The sequence below is a fragment of the Giraffa tippelskirchi genome, chromosome 3, assembly GCF_054371585.1.
Source record: "Giraffa tippelskirchi isolate mGirTip1 chromosome 3, T2T-mGirTip1v1.2.pri, whole genome shotgun sequence".
NCBI classification, from domain to species: Eukaryota; Metazoa; Chordata; class Mammalia; order Artiodactyla; family Giraffidae; genus Giraffa; species Giraffa tippelskirchi.
Genome location: NC_137277.1, coordinates 177,880,925 through 177,902,823, shown reverse-complemented (window position 1 = coordinate 177,902,823; position 21,899 = coordinate 177,880,925). Strand labels below are relative to the sequence as shown.

At 42.8% G+C, this 21,899-nt stretch overlaps 3 protein-coding genes across 38 annotated transcripts in view; 2 read left to right on the top strand and 1 right to left on the bottom strand.

The window, feature by feature from the left end:
* The window catches only part of ZBTB8A (zinc finger and BTB domain containing 8A), a 129,802-nt gene extending 108,138 nt beyond the window's left edge, over positions 1-21,664 (top strand). Inside the window, exons 5-6 of the mRNA XM_081585848.1 lie at positions 16,511-16,566; positions 21,629-21,664. Coding sequence (XP_081441974.1) covers positions 16,511-16,535 — 25 coding nt within the window. The 3' untranslated portion in view covers positions 16,536-16,566; positions 21,629-21,664. The remainder of the gene's footprint in view (positions 1-16,510; positions 16,567-21,628) is intronic.
* On the top strand, positions 158-3,695 carry LOC145543645 (forkhead box protein K2-like). Its single transcript, XM_081585837.1, is given in 4 exon segments — positions 158-166; positions 1,711-2,205; positions 2,207-3,438; positions 3,440-3,695. Coding segments are annotated over 4 exon segments (1,992 nt in total).
* The window catches only part of ZBTB8OS (zinc finger and BTB domain containing 8 opposite strand), a 13,360-nt gene continuing 4,124 nt past the window's right edge, over positions 12,664-21,899 (bottom strand). For 6 of the 36 annotated variants that reach the window (XM_081585873.1, XM_081585870.1, XM_081585872.1 and 3 more), the window contains exons 2-7: positions 18,099-18,123; positions 17,702-17,823; positions 17,407-17,489; positions 16,111-16,163; positions 14,636-14,672; positions 12,664-13,236 (exon numbers count right to left, since the gene is read on the bottom strand). In XM_081585873.1, the coding sequence (XP_081441999.1) occupies positions 13,150-13,236; positions 14,636-14,672; positions 16,111-16,163; positions 17,407-17,489; positions 17,702-17,823; positions 18,099-18,123 (407 nt within the window). In that variant the 3' untranslated portion in view covers positions 12,664-13,149. Of the gene's footprint in view, positions 13,237-14,635; positions 14,673-16,110; positions 16,164-17,406; positions 17,490-17,701; positions 17,985-18,098; positions 18,124-21,899 lie in introns of all 36 variants that reach the window. The other 30 variants (XR_014080937.1, XR_014080934.1, XR_014080936.1 and 27 more) reach the window with 15 other exon arrangements.

Genomic DNA, 21,899 nt, shown 5'->3' with positions numbered 1-21,899 from the left:
TCTTTATAGTCCAGCTCTCACATCCATACATGACTACTAGAAAAAACGTAGCTTTGACTAGATGGACCTTTGTTGGCAAAGTAATATCTCTGCTTTTTAATATGCTGTCTAGGTTGATCATAGCTTTTCTTCCAAGGAGCAAGCGTCTTTTAATTTCATGGCTGCAGTCACCATCTGCAGTGATTTTGGAGCCCCCAAAAATAAAATCTCTCACTGTTTCCACTGTTTCCCCATCTATTTGCCATGAAGTGATGGGATTGGATGCCATGATCTTAGTTTTCTGAATGTTGACTTTTAAGCCAACTTTGTCACTCTCCTCTTTCACTTTCATCAAGAGGCTCTTGAGTTCTTCACTTTTTGCCATAAGGGTGGTGTCATCTGCATATCTGAGGTTATTGATATTTCTCCCAGCAATCTTGATTCCAGCTTGTGCTTCCTCCAGCCCAGCATTTCTCATGATGTACTCTGCATGTAAATTAAATAAGCAAGGTGACAACATGCAGCCTTGACATACTCCTTTCCCGAACTGGAACCAGTCTGTTGTTCCATGTCCAGTTCTGACTGTTGCTTCCTGACCTGCATACAGATTTCTCAAGAGGCAGGTCAAGTGGTCTGGTATTCCCATCTCTTTCAGAATTTTGAAGCTTGGCTTGGAGAATTTTGAGCATTACTTTGCTAGTGAGTGAGGTGAGTGCAATTGTGCGGTAGATTGAACATCTTTGGCATTCCTTTCTTTGGGATTGGAATAAAACTGACCTTTTCCAGTTCTGTCACCACTGCTGAGTTTTCCAAATTTGCTGACATATTGAGTGCAGCGCTTTCACAGCATCATCTTTTAAGATTTGAAATAGCTCAACTGGAATTCCATCACCTCCACTAGCTTTGTTTGTAGTGATGCTTCCTAAGGTCCACTTGACTTCACATTCCAGGATGTCTGGCTCTAGGTGAGTGATCACACCATCGTGGTTATCTGGATCATGAAGATCTTTTTTGTATAGTTCTGTGTATTCTTGCCAGCTCTTCTTAATATCTTCTGCTTCTGTTAGATCCATACCATTTTGTCCTTTATTGTGTCCATCTTTGCACAGGCTTCAACAGTACATGAACCATGAACTTCCAGATGTTCAAGCTGGATTTAGAAAAGGCAGAGGAACCAGAGATCAAATTGTCAGCATCCGTTGGATCATCAGGAAAGCGAGAGAGTTCCAGAAAAACATCTACTTCTGCTTTATTGACTACACCAAAGCCTTTTGAGTGTGTGGATCTCAACAAACTGTGGAAAATTCTGAAAGAGATGGGAATATCAGACCACCTGACCTGCCTCCTGAGAAATCTGTATGCAGGTCAAGAAGCAACAGTTTGAACTGGACATGGAACAACAGACTGGTTCCAGTTCTGGAAAGGAGTACGTCAAGGCTGCATGTTGTCACCCTGCTTATTTAACTTACATGCAGAGTACATCATGAGAAATGCCAGGCTGGATGAAGCACAAGCTAGAATCAAGATTGCCAGGAGAAATATCAATAACCTCAGATATGCAGATGACACCACCCGTATGGCAGAAAGTGAAGAAGAACTAAAGAGCCTCTTCATGAAAGTGAAACAGGAACCGCTCGTCGCTCACCGGTCGGTGGCCTCGCTCGGCCCTCATCTCCGTGGCGGCGGCGGAAGGCGGCCCGGGCCCTCGCAGGCCCATGGCGGCGGCGGAAGGCGGCCGCGGCGCTCCCGGGCGCGGGGGAGCCTCCCGCGGGCGGCGGGGCCGGGGGCGGCGGGGCCGGGGGCGGCGGGGGCGCGGGCGGCGAGTCGCCGCCGGGCGGCTGGGCCGTAGCGCGCCTCGAGGGCCGCGAGTTCGAGTACCTGATGAAGACGTGCTCGGTGACCATCGGGCGCAACTCGTCGCAGGGCTCGGTGGACGTGAGCATGGGCCACTTGAGCTTCAACTCGCGGCGTCACCTCGAGATCTTCACGCCCCCGGGCGGCGGCGGCGGCCATGGCGGGGCGGCCCCGGAGCCGTCGGCGCAGCCCGGGCACAACGCGGGCGGCGACTTCTACCTGCGCTGCCTCGACAAGAACGGCGTGTTCGTGGCCGGGGTGTTCCAAAGGCGCGGAGTGCCGCCGCCGCAGCTGCCGCGCGTGTGCACGTTCAGGTTTCCGAGCACAAACATCAAGATCACGTTCACTGCCCTGTCCAGCGAGAAGAGGGAGAAAACAGGAGGCGCCCGAGTCCCCAGTGAAGCCTGTGCAGGCTCACATCTCACCACTGACCATCAACATTCCAGACACCATGGCCCACCTCATCAGCCCCCTCCCCTCCCCGACAGGAACCATCAGTGCTGCGAACTCCTGTCCTTCTAGCCCCCGGGAAGCAAGGTCTTCAGGGTACAAAATGGGCCATGTGATACCATCTGACCTCAATTTAATGGCCGACAACTCACAGCCAGAAAACGAGAAGGAAGCTTCAGGTGGAGACAGCCCAAAGAATGATTCAAAGCCACCTTATTCCTATGCATAATTAATCGTACAAACAATTACAATGGCTCCTGATAAACAACTCACCCTAAATGGAATTTATACGCACATCACAAAAAACGATCCCTACTACAAGACTGCGGACAAGGGCTGGCCGAATTCAATTCGCCACAATCGCTCTCTGAAGCGTTATTTCATCAAAGTACCACATTCCCAGGAAGAACCAGGCAAAGGCTCATTCTGGAGGATAGATCCTGCCTCTGAAAGCAAATTAATAGAGCAGGCTTTTGGGAAAAGACAGCCTAGGGGCGTGCCTTGCTTTAGAACCCCTCTGGGACCGCTCTCCTCTAGAAGTGCTCCAGCCTCTCCCAATCATGCTGGAGTGCTGTCTGCTCACTCCAGTGGTGCCCAGACCCCTGAGAGCCTGTCCCGGGAAGGTTCATCAGCCCCTCTGGAGCCCGAGCCTGGTGCCTCACAGCCCAAACTTGCTGTCATCCAGGAGACGCGGTTTGCCCAGAGTGCACCAGGCTCACCTCTGTCTACTCAGCCCGTCTTAATCGCCGTGCAGCGACCACTGCAACTGATGATCAAGCCTGTCACCTACACTGTCGCTGCCCCTGTGACCACCTCGATTTCCCAGCAGCCCGTGGTGCAGACGGTTCACGTCGTCCACCAGATCCCAGCGGTGTACGTCACCAGCATGGCTGGACTGGCCCCAGCAAACACATACACTGTCGCAGGGCAGGCTGTGGCCACTCAGGCAAGCTGTGCTGGCCCCCCGAAAGCAGAGCCACAGGAGAATGGAGACCACAGAGAAGTAAAAGTGAAAGTAGAACCTATTCCTGCGATTAGCCATGCCACATTAGGTGCTGCTGGCCGGATCATTCAGACGTCACAGACCACCCCTGTCCAGACGGTCACCATAGGGCAGCAGGCACCTCTAGGTCAGCACCAGCTTCCAATAAAAACTAACACAAAATGGGACTCACATGGTGCCAATCCCCACCGCTGTCCACGGCCAGATGATCAATGCAGCAAGTCCCCTGCACATGCTGGCGGCACATGCCTCAGCCTCCGCCTCCCTGCCCACCAAGCGCCAGAATGGCGACCCGGAGGAGCAGCCGGAGCTGAAGCGGGTCAAGACGGAAGACAGCGAGAGTCTCGTCATCTCCCTGAGTGTGGACGCGCCGCCGGCTGCCGTGCAGGAGAAGGGCGTCCAGAACTAGCAGCCGGGAGAGCATTTCTCACTTTAACGTCAACTCTGTGGTGCCAAGAGGAGACACTGCCTCTCACCGACGCTCGGAGCGTGTTCCCTCGGTGGGCAGAGGGCCCTGCGGTTGGACTTCACCGTAGGACTGGAAACACAAACCCAGGTGGCCTTAAAACTCCTTAAGTTAAAAGACAGAAGTCACCCCTGAACATCAGAACCACAAACAGCAAAGCCGGACTCCGGCAGTGTCTCCCTGCCCAGTGTTCAGCTCAGCTCCCAGTAGAGACTCACGGTCCTTCCCAGGGAGGACACGCCCGGTGCGAGTGGACCTGCTGGGCCTGGGCCAGAGCCATCCCACCGCCCGCTGCCAGTAGACAAGACAGTATTTTGTTGTTCACACGTGGAATTAGAATATTTTGAGGTGTACTTTCTTTCTTTACAAAATAATGGGGTCTTTGACATTTCAGATCACTCCATTTCTACTCTGGAAATTTTGGAATCACACAGGACCTTTTGTGTGGATTTCATTTGGGGAGAAGAAACAACGTAGTTTTGTTTGTTTTTGTTGTTTGTTTTCAGCCTATGGAATGATTTACTTTTGCCTGTCCTGTTTAAGTCGGATGGAGCTACTTGACATCTGCAAATTTCCCATGTTAGAGCAGTTACCTGATGAATTAATCCTCCTCCATTTCCATGTGTAGGATGGACATACAGACGGACACCCACAGGCCACTTGTAACCCTGACAGAGCTGCCAGGCTCCTGGAGCTGCACTTACCCATTTCTCTTTCTTGCTACTTTTTGTTGTTTCTTTGTGTTGACTTTGTCCCTGGCATAATTTTCCACTCTAAGTAAAACAAGTCTCCTACGTATTGTGTATGTTTAAAATGACAAAACGGAGAAGGCAATGGCACCCCACTCCAGTACTCTTGCCTGGAAAATCCTATGGATGGAGGAGCCTGGTAGGCTACAGTCCATGGGGTCGCTAAGAGTCGGACACGACTGAGCAACTTCACTTTCACTTTTCCCTTTCATGCACTGGAGAAGGAAATGGCAACCCACTCCAGTATTCTTGCTTGGAGAATCCTAGGGACGGCGGAGCCTGGTGAGCTGCCGTCCATGGGGTCGCACAGAGTCGGACACGACTGAAGCGACTTAGCAGCAGCAGCAAAACGACAAAAAAAAGAAAGAAAGAAAGTGAAAGAGGAGAGTGACAAAGTTGGCTTAAAACTCAACATTCAGAAAACTAAGATCATGGCATCTGGTCCCATCACTTCATGGCAAATAAATGGGGAAACAATGGAAACAGTGAGAGACTTTATTTTTTGGGCTCCAAAATCACTGCAGATGGTGACTGCAGCCATGAAATTAAAAGACACTTGCTCCTTGGAAGAAAAGTTATGACCAACCTAGACAGCATATTAAAAAGCAGAGACATAAATTTGCCAACAAAGGTCCATCTAGTCAAAGCTTTGGCTTTCCCAGTAGTCATATATGGATGTGCGTGTTGGACTGTAAAGAAAGCTGAGCACCAAAGAATTGATGCTTTTGAACTATTGTGTTGGAGAAGACTCTTGAGAGTCCCTTGAACAGCAGGGAGCTCCAACCAGTCCATCCTAGAAGAAATCAGTCCTGAATATTCATTGGAAGAACTGATGCTGAAGCTGAAATTCCAATACTTTGGCCACCTGATGTGAAGAACTGACTCATTTGAAAAGACCCTGATGCTGGGAAAGATTGAAGACAGGAGGAGAAGTGGACGACAGAGGATGAGATGGTTGGAAAGCATCACCCACTCTATGGACATGAGTTTGAGTAAGCTCTGGGAGTTGATGATGGACAGAGAAGCCTGGCATGCTGCAGAGAATCAGACACTACTGAGCAACCTAACTGAACTGAATTTGCATGAAATGTTCCCTTGGTATCTTTAATTTTCTTGAAGAGATCTCTAGTCTTTCCCATTCTATTGTTTTCCTCTATTTCTTCGCATTGATTACTGAGGAAGGCTTTCTTTTCTCTCCTTGCCATTCTTTGGAACTCTGCATTCAAATGGGTATATCTTTCCTTTTATCCTTTGCCTTTTGCACTCTTCTCAGCTATTTGTAAGACCTCTTCAGACAACTGTTTTGCCTTGTTGTATCTTTTTCTTGGGGATGGTCTTGATCACTGCCTCCTGTACAATGTCATGAACCTCCGTCCATAGTTCTTCAGGCACTCTGTCTATCAGATCTAATCCCTTGAGTCTATTTGTCACGTCCACTGTATAATCATAAGGGATTTAATTTAGGTCATACCTGAATGGTCTAGTGGTTTTCCCTACTTTCTTCAATTTAAGTCTGAATTTGGCAATAAGGAGTTCATGATCTGAGCCACAGTCCGCTCCCAGTCTTGTTTTTGCTGACTGTATAGAGCTTCTCCATCTTTGGCTGAAAAGATTATAATCAGTCTGATTTTGGTATTGACCATCTGGTGGTGTCCATGTGTAGAGTCTTCTCTTGTGTTCTTGGAAGAGGGTGTTTGCTATGACCAGTGTGTTCTCTTGGCAAAACTCTATTAGCCTTTGCCCTGCTTCATTCTGTACTCCAAGGCCAAATGTGCCTGTTACTCCAGGTGTTTCTTGACTTCCTACTTTTGCATTCCAGTCCCCTATAATGAAAAAGACATCCTTTTTGGGTGTTAGTTCTAAAAAGTCTTGTAGGTCTTCATAGAACCGTTGAACTTCAGCTTCTTCAGCTGGTCGGGGCATAGACTTGGATTACCGTGATATTGAATGGTTTGCCTGGGAAAGAAACAGTTCATTCCGTCGTGTTTGAGATGAACAAAACGTCGTTTCTGTCGCTTTGGCCCAATACCGCCAGGGGGAGCTAGTGTGCTTTACCCCGACTCTCCAGTCCCTTAATGCGGTCTGTGGATCACTGCGCATCAGTGCCTTGGCGCCCCTGCGCCTCGCGCGCCCCACCCCACCACCCCCCACCTCTCCACCCTCTGCGCGCCCGATAGCGGCCGGCCTGCTTGGCCTCGCCACTGGGAGAGGTGGGGTCATAACTCTTTAAGAGAAACATTGAGCAACAAATGTTTCAGCCTGACGGCCAGGTGAGGTAGGTTAAATATGGCAGATGAAGAAACTGAGGCCTAGAATACTGAAAAGTCTTGGTCAAGTTTAGAAAGTTAGGATGTTTCAAGAAGCAAACCGGAAGCAGAGGCCTTGAGTCCTACCTTTAGGTAACTGTGTGTGTACTCGGTCGCTCAGTCGTGTCCGACTCTTTGCCACCCCGTGGACTGTAGCCCACCAGGCTCCTCTGTCCGTGGAATTTTCCAGGCAAGAATACTGGAGTGGGTTGCCATTTCTTTCTCCAGTAGATCTTCCTGACCCAGGGAACAAACCTGCTTCTCCTGCATTGGCAGGTGGATTCTTTACCACTGAGCTACCTGGGAAGCCATAGATATAAATATCCACATATTGGAAGATGAGGCATTTGTAATGACTTTGGGAACCCCTGTCACATGCAAGGGAAAGTCCTGGAGGAACTTTACATTCCAGAGAGACATACAGATAATATGATCAGTGATGGTGTGTGGCAGAAAGTACCAAGTGCCAGGGGTACATCCATTTATTCAACCAGTGGCTCAGTATCTACCATCTGCTGTCTCCTCCAAGCTCTCAGATTCCTAGGTGGAATTCAGACAAAGAATTTAGGCAGGGAGAGTATCACATTTATTAATTTTGTTTTTACTTACACAAACATAGATAACAAAAATGGTCTTTAATGCCAACATGCAAAATAACACTCCTATATTTGAAAGAAAAAAAAAAGATGACTTTGAAACTACACTTTAAATAATGGAAAGAACATCCAATTAGGAAATACAAGGGAAGGACAAGAGAAATGACCTATAACTAAGGAAAACTAGCAAATAGTTGAGCACAGCGGATGGAAATGTAAGAGGAGTTCAAGAAAATGCCAATGTGAGCTGTGGAGGAATTAAGGGCACTACTGATAGAAACAAGAACTTGGAATTTTGATATGAAAACACACTAAAGATCTCTCCCTAAGAAGCATATCAACAACGGCTTTGGAATCAGGAAGAACTGGAAGCATCACTGAAACAGACCATTAAAAGCTGGAAGGTACAAAAAACAACCAGAAGCCAGTTCTCTTGCTCCTTAAGGTGCTTGCAACATAAAAAGAGAGTTGACTACTACATATATTAACTGACTTAAGGAACTTTATGAAGTTTGTATTCATAGTTTAAAATGTCTGAGTATTTCACTGGGCTTCCCTAAAAGCTCAGTTGGTGAAGAATCCACCTGCAATGCAGGAGACCCCGGTTCGATTCCTGGGTTGGGAAGATCTGTTGGAGAAGGGACAGACTACCCACTCCAGTATTCTTGGGCTTCCTTTGTGGCTCAGTTTGTAAAGAATCCATCTGCAATGTGGGAGACCTGGGTTGGGAAGACCCCCTGGAAAAGACAAAGGCCACCCACTCTGGTACTCGGGCCTGGAGAATTCCATGGACTGATAGTCCATGGGGTCGCGAAGAGTCGGACACGACTGAGCCACTTTCACTTTCAAGTATTTCACTGGAACCGAGAGGACTCAGATAGTGGTGCTCAAACAGGTGGGATGAGTCCAAATAGCTTCTAAGAGGTGAATTTCCAGTTATATTAAAAAAAAAAAAAAGGCAAGATTGGCAGTAAGAATCTGGGTAACAGGTTAGATGGATTTGCAGAACAGAAAGTAGATTAGTTGGTGATTGCCTAGGACTTGGGAGGGCTGATCTGGGGGGTTACTGCTTAAAAGGTAGCAGCTTTCTTTTTAGGGGGAAAATGTGCTAAAGTTGATCATGGTGATGGCTGCACAACTGTGATTATACTAAAAGCCACTGAATTGGGTTTAATGGATGAATTCTATGGTATGTGAATATCTTAAAAGTGTTATAAAAACAAAGAGAAAAAGAATCTGGACAAGATTTCAAAGGTAGGAACTGATGAGTTGTGTGGTATGGACTTTGGTGGATGGGCTGCGCTGGTACTGAGAAGACTGGGCGAGCCCTTGGGAACATCCATAAAAAAGAAAGAAAGAAAATACCCTGTAATAGAGCCATCTTTCTTCTCATTGTGACACAGCCCTTGAATGGTTAATACTGCAAACTGCAAGGAAATCAGGAAGGGACAATCATTGGAAGGGAGTCCTGTAGAAGGTACCTGGCTTGGCGTAAAGGGATAGGCACAGCTTTTGAAAACAGCTCAACTCAGATATGGAAGAAAGAAAACTAAAAAGCAGAAGAGAGGAGGCAGGAGGAAAGACAGAGGGAGCGGCTTTGTTTTCCCTTAATAAACAGACTCTAGAATGGCACTGGCTGCCAGAGTTGTCCTTAGGCTGGTCACACCCCCTAACCAAGCACTGAGTTTTTGGGTTTTTTTTTTTTTTTTTTTTTTTCTGTTCTGGACTTGCAAAAAAATTAAGGTGAAAAAGTAAGGGGGGCTGTGAGCATTTAAGCTTGTCCCAATAATAGTACTAGCCCTCACTTAGCATTTATATGTGTCAGGCACTGTCTTGAGCTTTATGTGTATACATTCATTTTATTCTCTGAACAACCCTTCACCAGTTACAGTTTGGAAAGGAAAGCACACAGAGGTTCGGCAACATGCCCCGAGTTAGACGGTGAGTGGAGGAACCAGCACTGGCACCCCTGTGATTTGGCTCCAGTTTGTGCTGTTAACCACTGCACTCCCAAAATCCTCAAAAATGTTACCACAGCAGTGTTTAAATTCCAGAGCTCCAAGTATAATTCCAAAATGACTCCCTTTCTCTTTTACAAAATAAGATTCTTTTTAAAAAATGTTTATTTTTGGCTGTGCTGGGTCTTCGCTGCTGAGCAGACTGTTCTCTAGTTGTGGTGAGCGGAGCTCCTCTCTAGTTGCGGTTCGTGGGCTTTTCATTGAGGCGACTTCTCTTGCTGTGGAGCACAGGCTCTAGAGTGCTCGGGCTTCAGTAGTTGTGGCTCATGGGATTTTTGGCCCACAGCACGTGAAATCTTCCCAGACCAGAGATTGAACCTGTGTCCTCTTCATTGGTAGGTGGATTCTTAACCACTGGACTACCAGGGAAGTCCACAAAATAGGATTCTTCACTATGGTAGCAAAGCTGGGGACACCTGGTCCGTGCATGGTCACTATCTCCATTTCAGAGTTAAACTGAGCCTCGGAGAGGTTCAAGAAGTTTCCCAAAGTCATACAGCTAGCAAGTGACAGGATTAGGATGTGAATTCATGACCCTAATGTTCAAGCTTATATTTGGAGGTAGTTTAAAAAACACACATGCGTGCTAAGTCGCTTCAGTTGTGTCCCACTCTGCAACCCTATGGACTGTAACCCCACCAGGCTCCTCTGTCCATGGGATTCTCCAAGCAAGAATACTGGAGTGGGTTGCCATGCCCTTCTCCAGGGGATCTTCCCGAGCCAGAGATAGAACACCCAGCGGTGTATTTATTTGGCGGTGGGAAAAAAATAATATAAATCCACTATTTTCTACTGTCTTGTTCTGAGATTTCTTCTGTCAAAATATTTTTACTAAATAACATTAGTTTTTGAACTTTTAGAGTACGTGTCAAAGAAAATGAGACAGCCGTTGTCTATCATCTATTTTTGAGTTCCACCTTACAAACACTGCCCAAGTGTGAAGTGGTTCCTTATATGTAAAATGTGAGAAATAAGAGTTATTGTACTTTCACAGGGCTATCACCTGGATCACAAGCATAGAACATAAATGTGATTTGTTATATATTAAAGGATATTGTATAATGACAATGAATAGTGTCTGAAGTCCCCAATCTGCCTCTACTAGCCAGGGAGTTTTAGGTGTCACTAATCTCCTTATTTGTAAAGTGTAGGGCAATTGTACTACATATAGAATTGTTGAAAGGACAAATGGGTAACATACTAAAAGCATCTGGAAAAATGTTTTGTACAGGAGACCTGGATATGTGTTTATGACAAAATAAACATGTTGGCCCTAAGAGGACTTTCTTGCATGTCCAGAATTCAACATTAAGTACTTGTTCATTTCACAGGTAACAAAACAAAATACAGAGTGTTATATGGGAAATATTAATAACTGATCAATTACTACAGTCACTAAATTCTGAGTAAGTTTATTCTGGAAGGAGCTTTCAGAGAGTATCTTTTCCGATTTCCTGACTTTTTAGATGGAGAAACTCAATTCTCAGTCTCAATCTGGAATTTCCCAAACCTTCTGAAAGGGGCAGAATTCTAGTCTACATGGGGCACTTCCCCAACTTCCAGGAGGGTATAAACTCTTTTCCCACTCTTTCTTCTTGAACATTCTTTGCCAGAGCCCACATGGTAATAGCAAGGTGGAAAGAGAACTGACAAGAGTGGCTGTAGGAACATGTAACCACTTAGCCAAGGCATCAGTGAGAAAAGTCATCACATCACTACTGTTGCTTTCCTGAAGTCACTGCTGTCATGTTACATACCACTGAACCCATGACAATGGCTGTCTGACTAGTAGCAGACCTAGACGGTGTGTTTTGGACCTTTTAGGCTAAACGACTGTTCCAGTAACAGATAGCTTCTCTTCCTCAGCTCAGATGTTTAAGATATATTACTAGATCACAGACATTTAAAATTGGAAAGAACCTGAAGAATCACTAATGCACACCTTTTATACATAGACAAGGAAATAGGCTCACGGTCAAGCAGGAGGGCAAAGGCTAGGAATCGAAGCTTGTGACCTGTGGTTCTAGCGTTCTTATAGATGTGCTCAAGCAGCTGATCTGCAATCTCTGCTAAAAGTGATAGTGCTCTAACAGACTTAGTCCACTGACCACTGAGTAGTGACGTGTATTATGTGTCATCTAGACTAGTGAACATTAAAGAAGTAAAACTGAATAAGCCTGTAAATCTTTGTTGCTGTTGTTTAGTTGCTAAGTCGTGTCTGACTCGTTTGTGACCTCAGGGACTGTAGCCCGCCAGACTCCTCTGGGATTTCCCAGGGAAGAATATTGGAGTGGGTTGCCATTTCCTTCTCCAGGGGATCTTCCCAACCCAGGGATCAAACCCAAATTTCCTGCTTCACCTGCACTCGCAGGCGACTTTTTTTTTTTTTTTACCACTGAGCCAACTGGGAAGCCCAAATCTTTAAAGCTAAGTAGAGAGGCATTAAGTTCAGAGACCCCTGAACCCTGAGTAGTTAGGGAGGCACCGTGGAAAAGTGACTTGAGCTAGAATGAACTAAGATCCCGAAAGCCGCTTGGTGAGGCCAATGAATCAATAAACATACAAAATGTGCCTGAGACTAAGAAAGGTGAAGGAGTGCTACCTCAGTGATCCTTGAAGAGCTAACTATCCAAACCATAGGCTCTTACCCTTGTCTTTGTGCTAAACCCCCAGGGAAAAATAAGGTGGTGCTCAGATAGAACACTTAGAAAGCTACAGACAATCTTCTTTTAGATCAAGTTCAGCACACTGTAATGATATTTGACACCACCCAGTGGTAATCTTTTCTCACTAACGTGAATAAATAGCAACTTTGTAAGGAAGAATACCTCAATCCATGAACAGAGAATGGAGTAATGTTGCAAGTCAAATGAAAGCAGTTTGATTTTTTTCAAAGTTATCTACTTCAAAAAGTTCAGATCATTTTAAAGTTGTTTTCCTGGCCTCTTGTCTTCTTAGAAATGAAGAGCTTAGGTAATTTTTAAAAACCAAAGAAACTTTAAAAAATTCTCTTCTCTAACTATATAAATATACTGGCTTTAAATAAAATTGTTAGAAAGAAGGGCCCATTTGTATATGCATCAGGTTTTATCTTATGGGAAAAAGTGTCAATATATCAGTGCTAAAAAAAAAGTGAAAGTAAGTCAGGACTGTTTCTAGAAAAGCCTTCCAATTGTTCAACTGTAATTATTCCATCTAAGAAAACCAACTGGAGTACAAGATTGGGCTCTGTCCCACAGCAATCCAAAACACAACCTCTTTTAATGTACATATAGAAAATATATGTGTTAACCACTTTGGAAGGAAAGCAAAATACTGGTTGTAGGATTTCTCAAATTACATTTTTTCCAAGGTGCATTCAGGAAGAGTACAGGGGCTTCAGAGTCTCTCGGGCTGCTCTTATATCAATGATTGTTCTTGGGACCAGGCTGGAGGACTTGCATTCCGTTGGAAAGGTGGAAGGCACCTGCTGCTACAAAAGGGAATTAACGAAGGAGAAGCCATACTTGCCGCTTAAAGAATTATTTAAAATTTGATTATTTGGGTAACAAAGACCAAGGCTGTACCTTGATTTTTCATTTCTGAAAGTCACACTTTAAGTCAAAACTTTCTGTTCTGCAAAACTCCATATATAAATTCTCCATGTAGAGTTTATATCATGGTATCTTGTCAAAAGGAAGAGAAAAAAAAGTTCTTCATAGCAATCTCTCTCTTTTTTTTTTGGTATCTTAAATGTCAATGATCACAAAAACTTCTGGCTTCTCTTCATTATAGACCTGCATTGCTGAGTACGTTATTGCTTTGACTTCAGTTCCCTAAAGTTGAGGTCAAAGAAAAAAAAGACATTGAAATCAGAACCATTAACTCTAGTAACAATTGGCAGAAATTCAAACTTTTAATGTTATTCTGAAAAACTCATATGAAACAATCACTTATCAAATGAGTATAGTATTATCCACTGATCTAGTAAAAATGAGAGACAAATGTGCACAGAAGAAAAGGCACTGACCCAGACTTAGGAGATGGAGCATACTATAGTCCTGGCTTGTTTACACCTGGACCAGAAGCTGTCTGACCCCTGGGCATCAGCCTTTACATTTACCAAACGGGTTGAATCCAAGAACGCAAAGCTTTTCTATTGTTTGGGTCAGGGCTCCTTAAGGCTTCCTCTTCTGTACTGTCTAGCTTGGGCCCTGGGAACTCAGCCTATTCCCTTCTCTGAATAGCAGCCATCCTACAGACAAATGCCTACTGTTATCCAATATCTCTATTTAGATATCTAATAGGCATTTCAAACATAATATATTCAAAAGAAAATGCTGCTGTAATTTACATTGTAAAAATAACTTGTTTTCAATCCACATGCTCCACCTCTACTGGTTTCTGTTCTTCTTAAGCTTCTCTGCCCCGAGGCTCCTTCACAAAGCTTCATTTTATTACATTGAAGAAATGCTACTGCAGCTACTGGAAGCTACTACATGATTTCCCAGTCAACTCCAACGAATTTAAGTCTCCTTGGCCTAAACACAGGGGTCAGCAAACTACAAATTAAAGGTCAAATTGGCCTACCACCTATTTTCGTACAGCCCCACCAACTAGGAATGGCTTTTACATTTCTAAACGGTAGTTGGGGGAGGGGAGTGCACTTTACTGGAACTCATTCACATTCATTCATTTAGGTGTTGTCCATGGCTGTTTAGTGCTATATATGAGCAGAATAGTTGCTCTTCTATCATTATCAGTCCACAAAGCACAAAACATTAGGAAAAAAAACTGCCTACGCCTATTCAAATAGATTTGACTAGTACACAGTAAAGCCAAATACACTGGCAAATACTCAATCTGGAGAAGCACAAAAGAGAACATCTTTCTCTTAGGGTTTCTAGTATCCAAAACATTGCATGTTTAGAGAACATCCAATTCAACACCTTCATTACAGGGAAAGATATGAAAGCTCGAAAAGGGAAAGGGACTCTTCAGCCCCAAAACATTCTGTAACAAACCTGACCCTATAGCGCAAGGCAGACTCCTAATCTTCCAAATCAGAAATTGCAGGGTTTTAACACAACATGTCCAGACAGGTCATATTATTCTGGGAAAAACTTAGGAGTTGATACCAACTTATGAGACCTAGTAAGTTAACTGTAAAGTATACTGACTTTTTTATGGTAAGGTCATATAAAATATTTTTAATGGTTGGATTTAAAAACATACCTGAGGATGCTTGGACAATGAGAATTCTTCTCCCCACCTTGAGAAGAGTAAAACATGGTTAAGATTTCCAAGATTTAACATTTATTCTCTCTTTCTACATTTTAAGATAAGCCTTACAAATGTGGTTAAGATACAGGTTTCCCAGGTGGCTCAGTGTTAAAGAAACTACCTGCTAATGCAGGTGATACAGGAGATGTGGGTTTGATCCCTGGGTCAGGAAGATCCCTGGAGGACAAAATGGCAACCCATCCCAGTAATTTTACATGGAAAATTTCATGGACAGAGGAGCCTGGCAGGCTGCAGACCATGGTATCACAAAGAATCGGACACAACTGAGCACACAGGCATAAGATACTAGAAAGCCTAAAGGGATGAAGGGAGAAAGGAGCTATAAGTTTCAGTTTGATGATCCGCAGATATAGCTACTGAACTTGTATGATATCCTTTTCAACAAGGTTGATAATATCACAGTACAGTGAACATAGATTCTCAGTAACATTGTTTAATGAATACTGGTTCATAATAGAGGAGCATGTTTAAAAGTTTCACTGTACTCAGGGCTATAGAACTAATTAATTAATATCTTCCATTGGAGAAAGCAGGTCTGAGCACCATAAAGGCAAAATACAAGATTCTGTAATATGATCTGAACTTAAGTTTGTATTTTATGACTTTTCAAAAAATGGCCGTGGTGTGTACCTGGAAGGCCCTAGAAGGGTACTCCCCTAGAACTTGAGATGAGTATCCTCTCTCCCTTCAACACTAAAGTGGCTGAAGATCACAGTAGTAAAAGCAGTAGCAGTACCAGAAAGAGCAAAGTTTTAAAACTCTGTTCAACTATTTATTAGCTAATTACCCTTGGACAACTCTGTTTTCTTACTCATTAAAAAAAAGGGAGGAGGAGATAATAAAAGATCTCACTTTACAAAAGAAACGTAAAAAATTCAACATAAAATGGAAAAGATAAGTTTTATATAAAAGTAACCTAAAAGATATCATTAGATGACTGAAGAAACTTGGAAAACACCAAATCCAATCAAAGTGCCCTAATCAAGCATTTGCAAACTCGGGAAGGAAAAGTATAACTTGTTAATAGAAGGAACTGGTTTGAATGGAGTCGAGGTGTGAGGATCTATAAGAAAGGCTACATCAGCATTTCTCATCACCAAGCTAGGTTGTACGCAAATATCTGCGCCATCCATCAATGATATATTTTTTTGTGTTAAAAATCGACAAATTGGGAATTTTGTTTACCAATCCAAATCACCTGTGTTCTGACAAGTTTCTGGTCCTCCAAAGCTGAGGTGAACCCTTGCTCCTAGGTAGCTCACCAAGCTTAACCTGCAAAGCCCTACTGGGATGCAACTGGTCTCCTGATTTAATGTTTCTATTTGTCTTCCTGCTCCCTGAGTACACTGAAGACTGTAACTTAACATTTTACGTGACCTGTAACTTAAAAGGTTTTCAAAACTTACCCAATTGACCGTATTTTGAAATTTCTTTGGTCGATATTAAGTACTTTGACTTCCTAAAAAAGAAACAAGTTTTCTTTTAATTTTAATAGTTCATAACAGACCATCTACTAAAACATGTCAAGGTTATCATTTTCAAAGATAATAGCATACAACTTCTCTGAAGCAAAGAAAATCAAAATGTTAACAACAAACTATGTATATTTCAAGAAAATAAGGCTTTTTCTTACCCATTCAAGGGAGATAGTCTTGAAAATGTACAATTTAAACTATATGTCACAGGAATTTTTCTGTAAGATACATGGTGGAGGATGACCTAGGATTTCAATCACTCTGGGGTTTTCTCAGCTTTATGTATTTAGAGGTGATAAAACTCTCAGCCTATTTTTATTTACTATTACAGGCTCTTGAACTCTGAGGACAAATGACCCAGCTAGAAGAATATATGCAGTGGAGCTGGTAAGGGAGTGAATGGAGGAATTATGGAGCAAGGAAGGCCAGGTGTGTTAGAAAGTGAGGTTGGAGAGATGTTCCCTTCTGGAGGTTGACGGCAAAAAGTAACCTCCATTTGGCTTTTCCTTTTTCACATTAAGGAAACCGAAAGCACCATTTTATTTTTTTTCTGGCTGTACTGCACAGCTTGCAAGATCTCAGTTCCCCAGCTAGGGGGCCATCAGCAGTGAGAGTACACAGTCCTAACCAGTGGACCGCCAGGGAATTCGCTAAAAGCACCAATGGCTCAGGGGTAAAGAATAGCCTGCAATGCAGGAGACACAGGTTTGATCCCTGAGTCAGGAAGATCCCCTGGAAAAGGAAACGGCAACCCACTCCAGTATTCTTGCCTGGGAAATCCCATGGACAGAAGAGCCTGGTGGGCTACTTTTTTGAGAGAAAAGTCAGACACCACCGAACGAACAACAATAACAACAGAGCAGACCTGCTAAATATTAAACGGGACAAAAGGAACTTACGGACGAACATTTAAAAAGCTCAAACTTGAGAGACATAAAACATGCCGACAGAGAAGAGAGTATGTGCATTCTTCTGACTCAAGAGACAGTGAGTGACAAGTGTATGAGATCTAAATACAAGACACACATATATAGGCAAACTCAAGTTAACCAAGAAGAGCCTATGGTCACCATAATTTCTGCATGTCATCATCTTACATATCTGAATGGTTTCATTTTACATCATATATTCTTTTTCAAATAGAATGTTCTGTTTTAAATCACTAGTTTTATTCTAAAATATGGACTCAAAATGCATTTGCTCAGTAAAAAAGAAAAACTTGCTTACCCGGGGTATGAAGAATTCATCAGCACTGAATTTATAAAGCCACTCATCCAAAAAGTGAAACAGAAGAGACTGTAAGTCATCGCCTACACAGAGTCAGAAAGAACCATAAAGAATGGTGTTTAATAATTCTCATCTCTGAAAACTTGTTTGAATTTTACAGTGCAATAAATTTCTTAGGCTTGTTGAAAGAACAAGCTCATAATCAACTTTGCTGTACCTCCTGTAAGTGTATACTGAAATAATATAGCATCTAATACTTGTATAACAATTTCTTCCTTGTGAACAAATTTATTACCTTGGGTTTCTACTTCTATTGTTTGCAGGGGCTCCACAGTCCCAGTATCTGTCATGTAACCAAACATGGCCATTGCACATTGTTCAAAAGCTTCCTCCAGAGTGTCTCCCCAAGCATGTAACCTAAAGAAATGCATCCGTGCCTTGTGTAATATGATTCACTGCAAGACAGAAAACTCGACAGCAAAGTCAAAGTAAAATCAACACTGTAAATGCAAAAGCAAAGGCCTCAATCAATTTAACGACACTGAAACCAGGTGCTTCTGAATCATCATTTTCATGTTCTAAAGAAACCAAAACAGAGGAGAAAAATTAACACTAGGGACTGTAAGATTAAAAAATCAGTCTTTCTGTGTTAAGCACATGATTTCAAAGGCATAAACTCCAGCTCTACTTACTGGACATCGGCTGTATGATCCAAATCTGAGGGAGAGAGGAAAAAACACTAGTAAGTAACTAGACTTGACTTGCAAATCACAAGAAAATGACTCTAGATTATTATTAAGAACATCATTCTTGAAGACCAAGAAAATGTGGGTTGACCATCCACCTTTTACTAACCATTTACACAAAAGTTAATTGTCATTGTTAAGGTTTATTTTTAAAAATTTCTAAGCATTTACAGTTATTATTCTATCAATATTAAATAAATGAACTACTATTAAGTAACAGAATAGTTACATAACATTAGCATATTGATGATAAAGGGTTATTTCTTTTAAAGCCAAGATTTATATTTAAATGAATGATGAGAATTCCCTGGCAGTCCAGTAGTTATTAGGCCTCCACACACAGGTTCAATCCCTGGTTGAGGAACTAAGATCCCACATGCCCTGCAGCGAGGTCAAAACAACTAAAAAATAAATAAATAAGTAAAGGAATGATAGTTTCTGGAAGGCAGCAAGGCCATAGTGTTCTAGGTGATCTAAAAAGTGTCTACTACTGCATGTGTCACTGCAGATGGTGATTGCAGCCATGAAATTAAAAGATGCTTACTCCTTGGAAGGAAAGTTATGACCAAACTAGATGGCATATTAAAAAGCAGAGACATTACTTTGCCAACAAAGGTCCATCTAGTCAAGGCTATGGTTTTTCCAGTGGTCATGTATGGATGTGAGAGTTGGACAGTGAAGAAAGCTGAGCGCCGCAGAATTGATGCTTTTGAACTGTGGTGTTGGAGAAGACTCTTGAGAGTCCCTTGGACTGCAAGGAGATCCAACCAGTCCATCCTAAAGGAGATCAGCCTGGGTGTTCATTGGAAGGACTGATGTTGAAGCTGAAACTCCAATACTTTGGCCACCTCATGCGAAGAGCTGACTCATTGGAAAAGACCCTAATTCTGGGAAGGATTGGGGGGAGGAGGAGAAGGGGATGACAGAGGATGAGATGGCTGGATGGCACCACCGACTTGATGGACATGAGTGTGGGTAAACTCCAGGAGTTGGTGATGGACAGGGAGGCCTGGCGTGCTGCCATTCATGGAGTCGCAAAGAGTCGGACACGACTGAGCGACTGAACTGAACTGCATGTGTATATGCTTGTGTGTGTGTGCCCAGTCATATTCAACTCTTTGCAATCCCATGGACCGTAGCCCACTAGGCTCCTCTGTCCATGGAATTTTCCAGGCAAGAATATTGGAATGGGTTGCCATTTCCTACTCCACGAATACATCATAGTTTCTCAATAAACATATGCCATTTCCTGCTATTAGTTACATTCCCCAACAAAACAAATCAATGTCTTTCCTAATATCTACTTGTATGCGTGTTAGTGCTCAGTCATGTCCGACTCTTTGCAATCCCTTAAACTGTAGCCTGCCAGGCTCCTCTGTTCATGAATGACCAAAATTCTAGAAACTACATCATCAAAGATATAAAATTCCAGATTTCCCTGTCTCACCTTTTCATGAACAGCTAGCCAAATCCCAGACAAAACAGGCTTTTATTTTTAACAAGAGCCAAGTTTTATATTTGTTAATTTCTTGCATTTGAAGGAATCCTCATGATATCCTTGGTCAATCAAATAGTTTTGAAAAGTAAAGTCCCCAATATGTATTACAAGCTTTTTCCTGATAGTCTCACAGCAACACCAGGAAGTAACAACTGTGACTATAGTAAGTTACCATTGGATCTGTGATTTTAATATTTCAGAGTCTATTCTTCACTCTTAACCCTGACTTCCATCAATTCTTCCTACTTAGGATCATAGAATATTCAAGCTAGAATGAAACCTCAGAGATCATTTAACAGAAATCCTTCAAATACAAGAAGAAACCTGAAATCCTGAGAGATTGTATAACTTGTTTAGGACCACACTGCTGATTAGAGTTGGGACTAGAATTGAGATTTTCTGACTCCCAGTTTAGTGCCCTTTACATCATAACACATCTTCTTCTGGTGAAACTCAGGGTTTAAGCTCACCCCTGATTTACTCAAAATATTACTGAGGCCTCAGTATATGTTAGACACTAATGGGCTCAATGACCAGCAGAGATGACAAACGAGTTAAAGGAAAGCAACACATTTTATCCTAAAGAAATGAAAGCAGGTGGCCACAAAAGGACATAGCAGAATGTTCACAGCAATTTTATTCCCCCAAATTAAAAACCCAATGTTTGTGAAGAGAATGAATAAATAAACTGAGGATACTATGCCACACTGCTCAGCAATAAAGAAGCATGAACTAGTGATACAGGCATTAACAAGAGTCTCAAAAACATCAGGTGAGAACTGCAGAACTCTCACACACATATCTCCATCCAAACCCCCTGCACTAAGAGACCTGACCAACTTTAGCATGGCTTCTAGCAGCTTAAGCCTGTGTACCTAGGATCATCAGAGCCCCACAGTTACAATGCCTGCCTGAGAAAGCTCTACACTGTAGGAGAATTTATCGTTTGTTCTGAGACAACCCCTGACAATAGGTCCTTGAGCTCTCTTTCTCAGAGCATTCACTAAAAACGGCTTATGACTGTGAATATTTATCTCTTACAACTCAGAAGTATCTTTCCCATTCCTCTGAAATGTAATCATCAGGAAGAACTCCCAGGCTCTGTGGGAGAGAATTCTAACTTGATAACTGCCAGCTAGCAAACACTGCTGCTCCAATGACATTTACATTGACCAAGCTTTTGTAATTTTTCATTTCTAGTCTCTACTGAACCCCTGCTCTCCCCCATCTCTCATTCTTCTTTTAAAAAAGTCCAATCACCTCTGCACAAATCCAAAGGGAGTTCACCTCTTTCCCCTGCTGTCCATAATTACTGAGTAAAATCCATTCACCACTTTAATGTTTAACGTTTATCAGTGATACTGAGCAGAGACACCAGATATAAAAGAATGTGCACTGTGAGATTCCACTTATACAAAACTCTAAAACAAACAAAAGTAAACTATGGTGAATGAAATCAGAGGGTGTGAGGAAAGAGGCACACTCATACAATGCTAGTGAGAGTATAAATTGGTCTAACTTCAACGGACAGCGATTTGGCGATAATTATTGAAGTTTAAAATGCAGGTATCAGAAAGAATGTGTGTATACATATATATATATAATGTATAACTGAATCACTTGACTGTACAGCAGAAATTAACCAACACTGTAAATCACCTAGGGGCTTCCCACGTGGCACAGTGGTGAAGAATCCATCTGCCAATGCAGGGGACCCAAGAGATGGAGGTTAGATCCCTAGGTCAGGAAGTTCACCTGGAGGAGGAAATGGTAACCCACTCCAGTATTCTTGCCTGGAGAAACTCATGAACAGAGGAGCCTAGTGGGCTACATTCCACGGTGTCGCAGAGTCGGACATGATCCAGCAACTGAGCAAAGCACACACAGTACATCAACTATACTCTAATTTTTAAAAATACTGATAAAATGCAGATATCCTTTACCAAAGTAATGTAACTTTTGGAAATTTATTCTACAGATACACTTGCGCATGTGCCAAACAATGGATGTACAGGTATGTTCACTGCTGCATTATTTCTAATAGCAAACGAGTACAAATATAAATGTCCACCAACTAGAAATTGAGTAAGTTAAAGTACATCTTTGCATGTACACATATGAAAATGTTATGACTGGCTGATCTACAGAGCAAGACTAAGGGGCCTGGGATCAGAGCTGACTTTTCACTGATTACCTGTCATACTTTTTGAATTCTGAATCATAGGTAATTTTTAAATAACTAAGAGCAA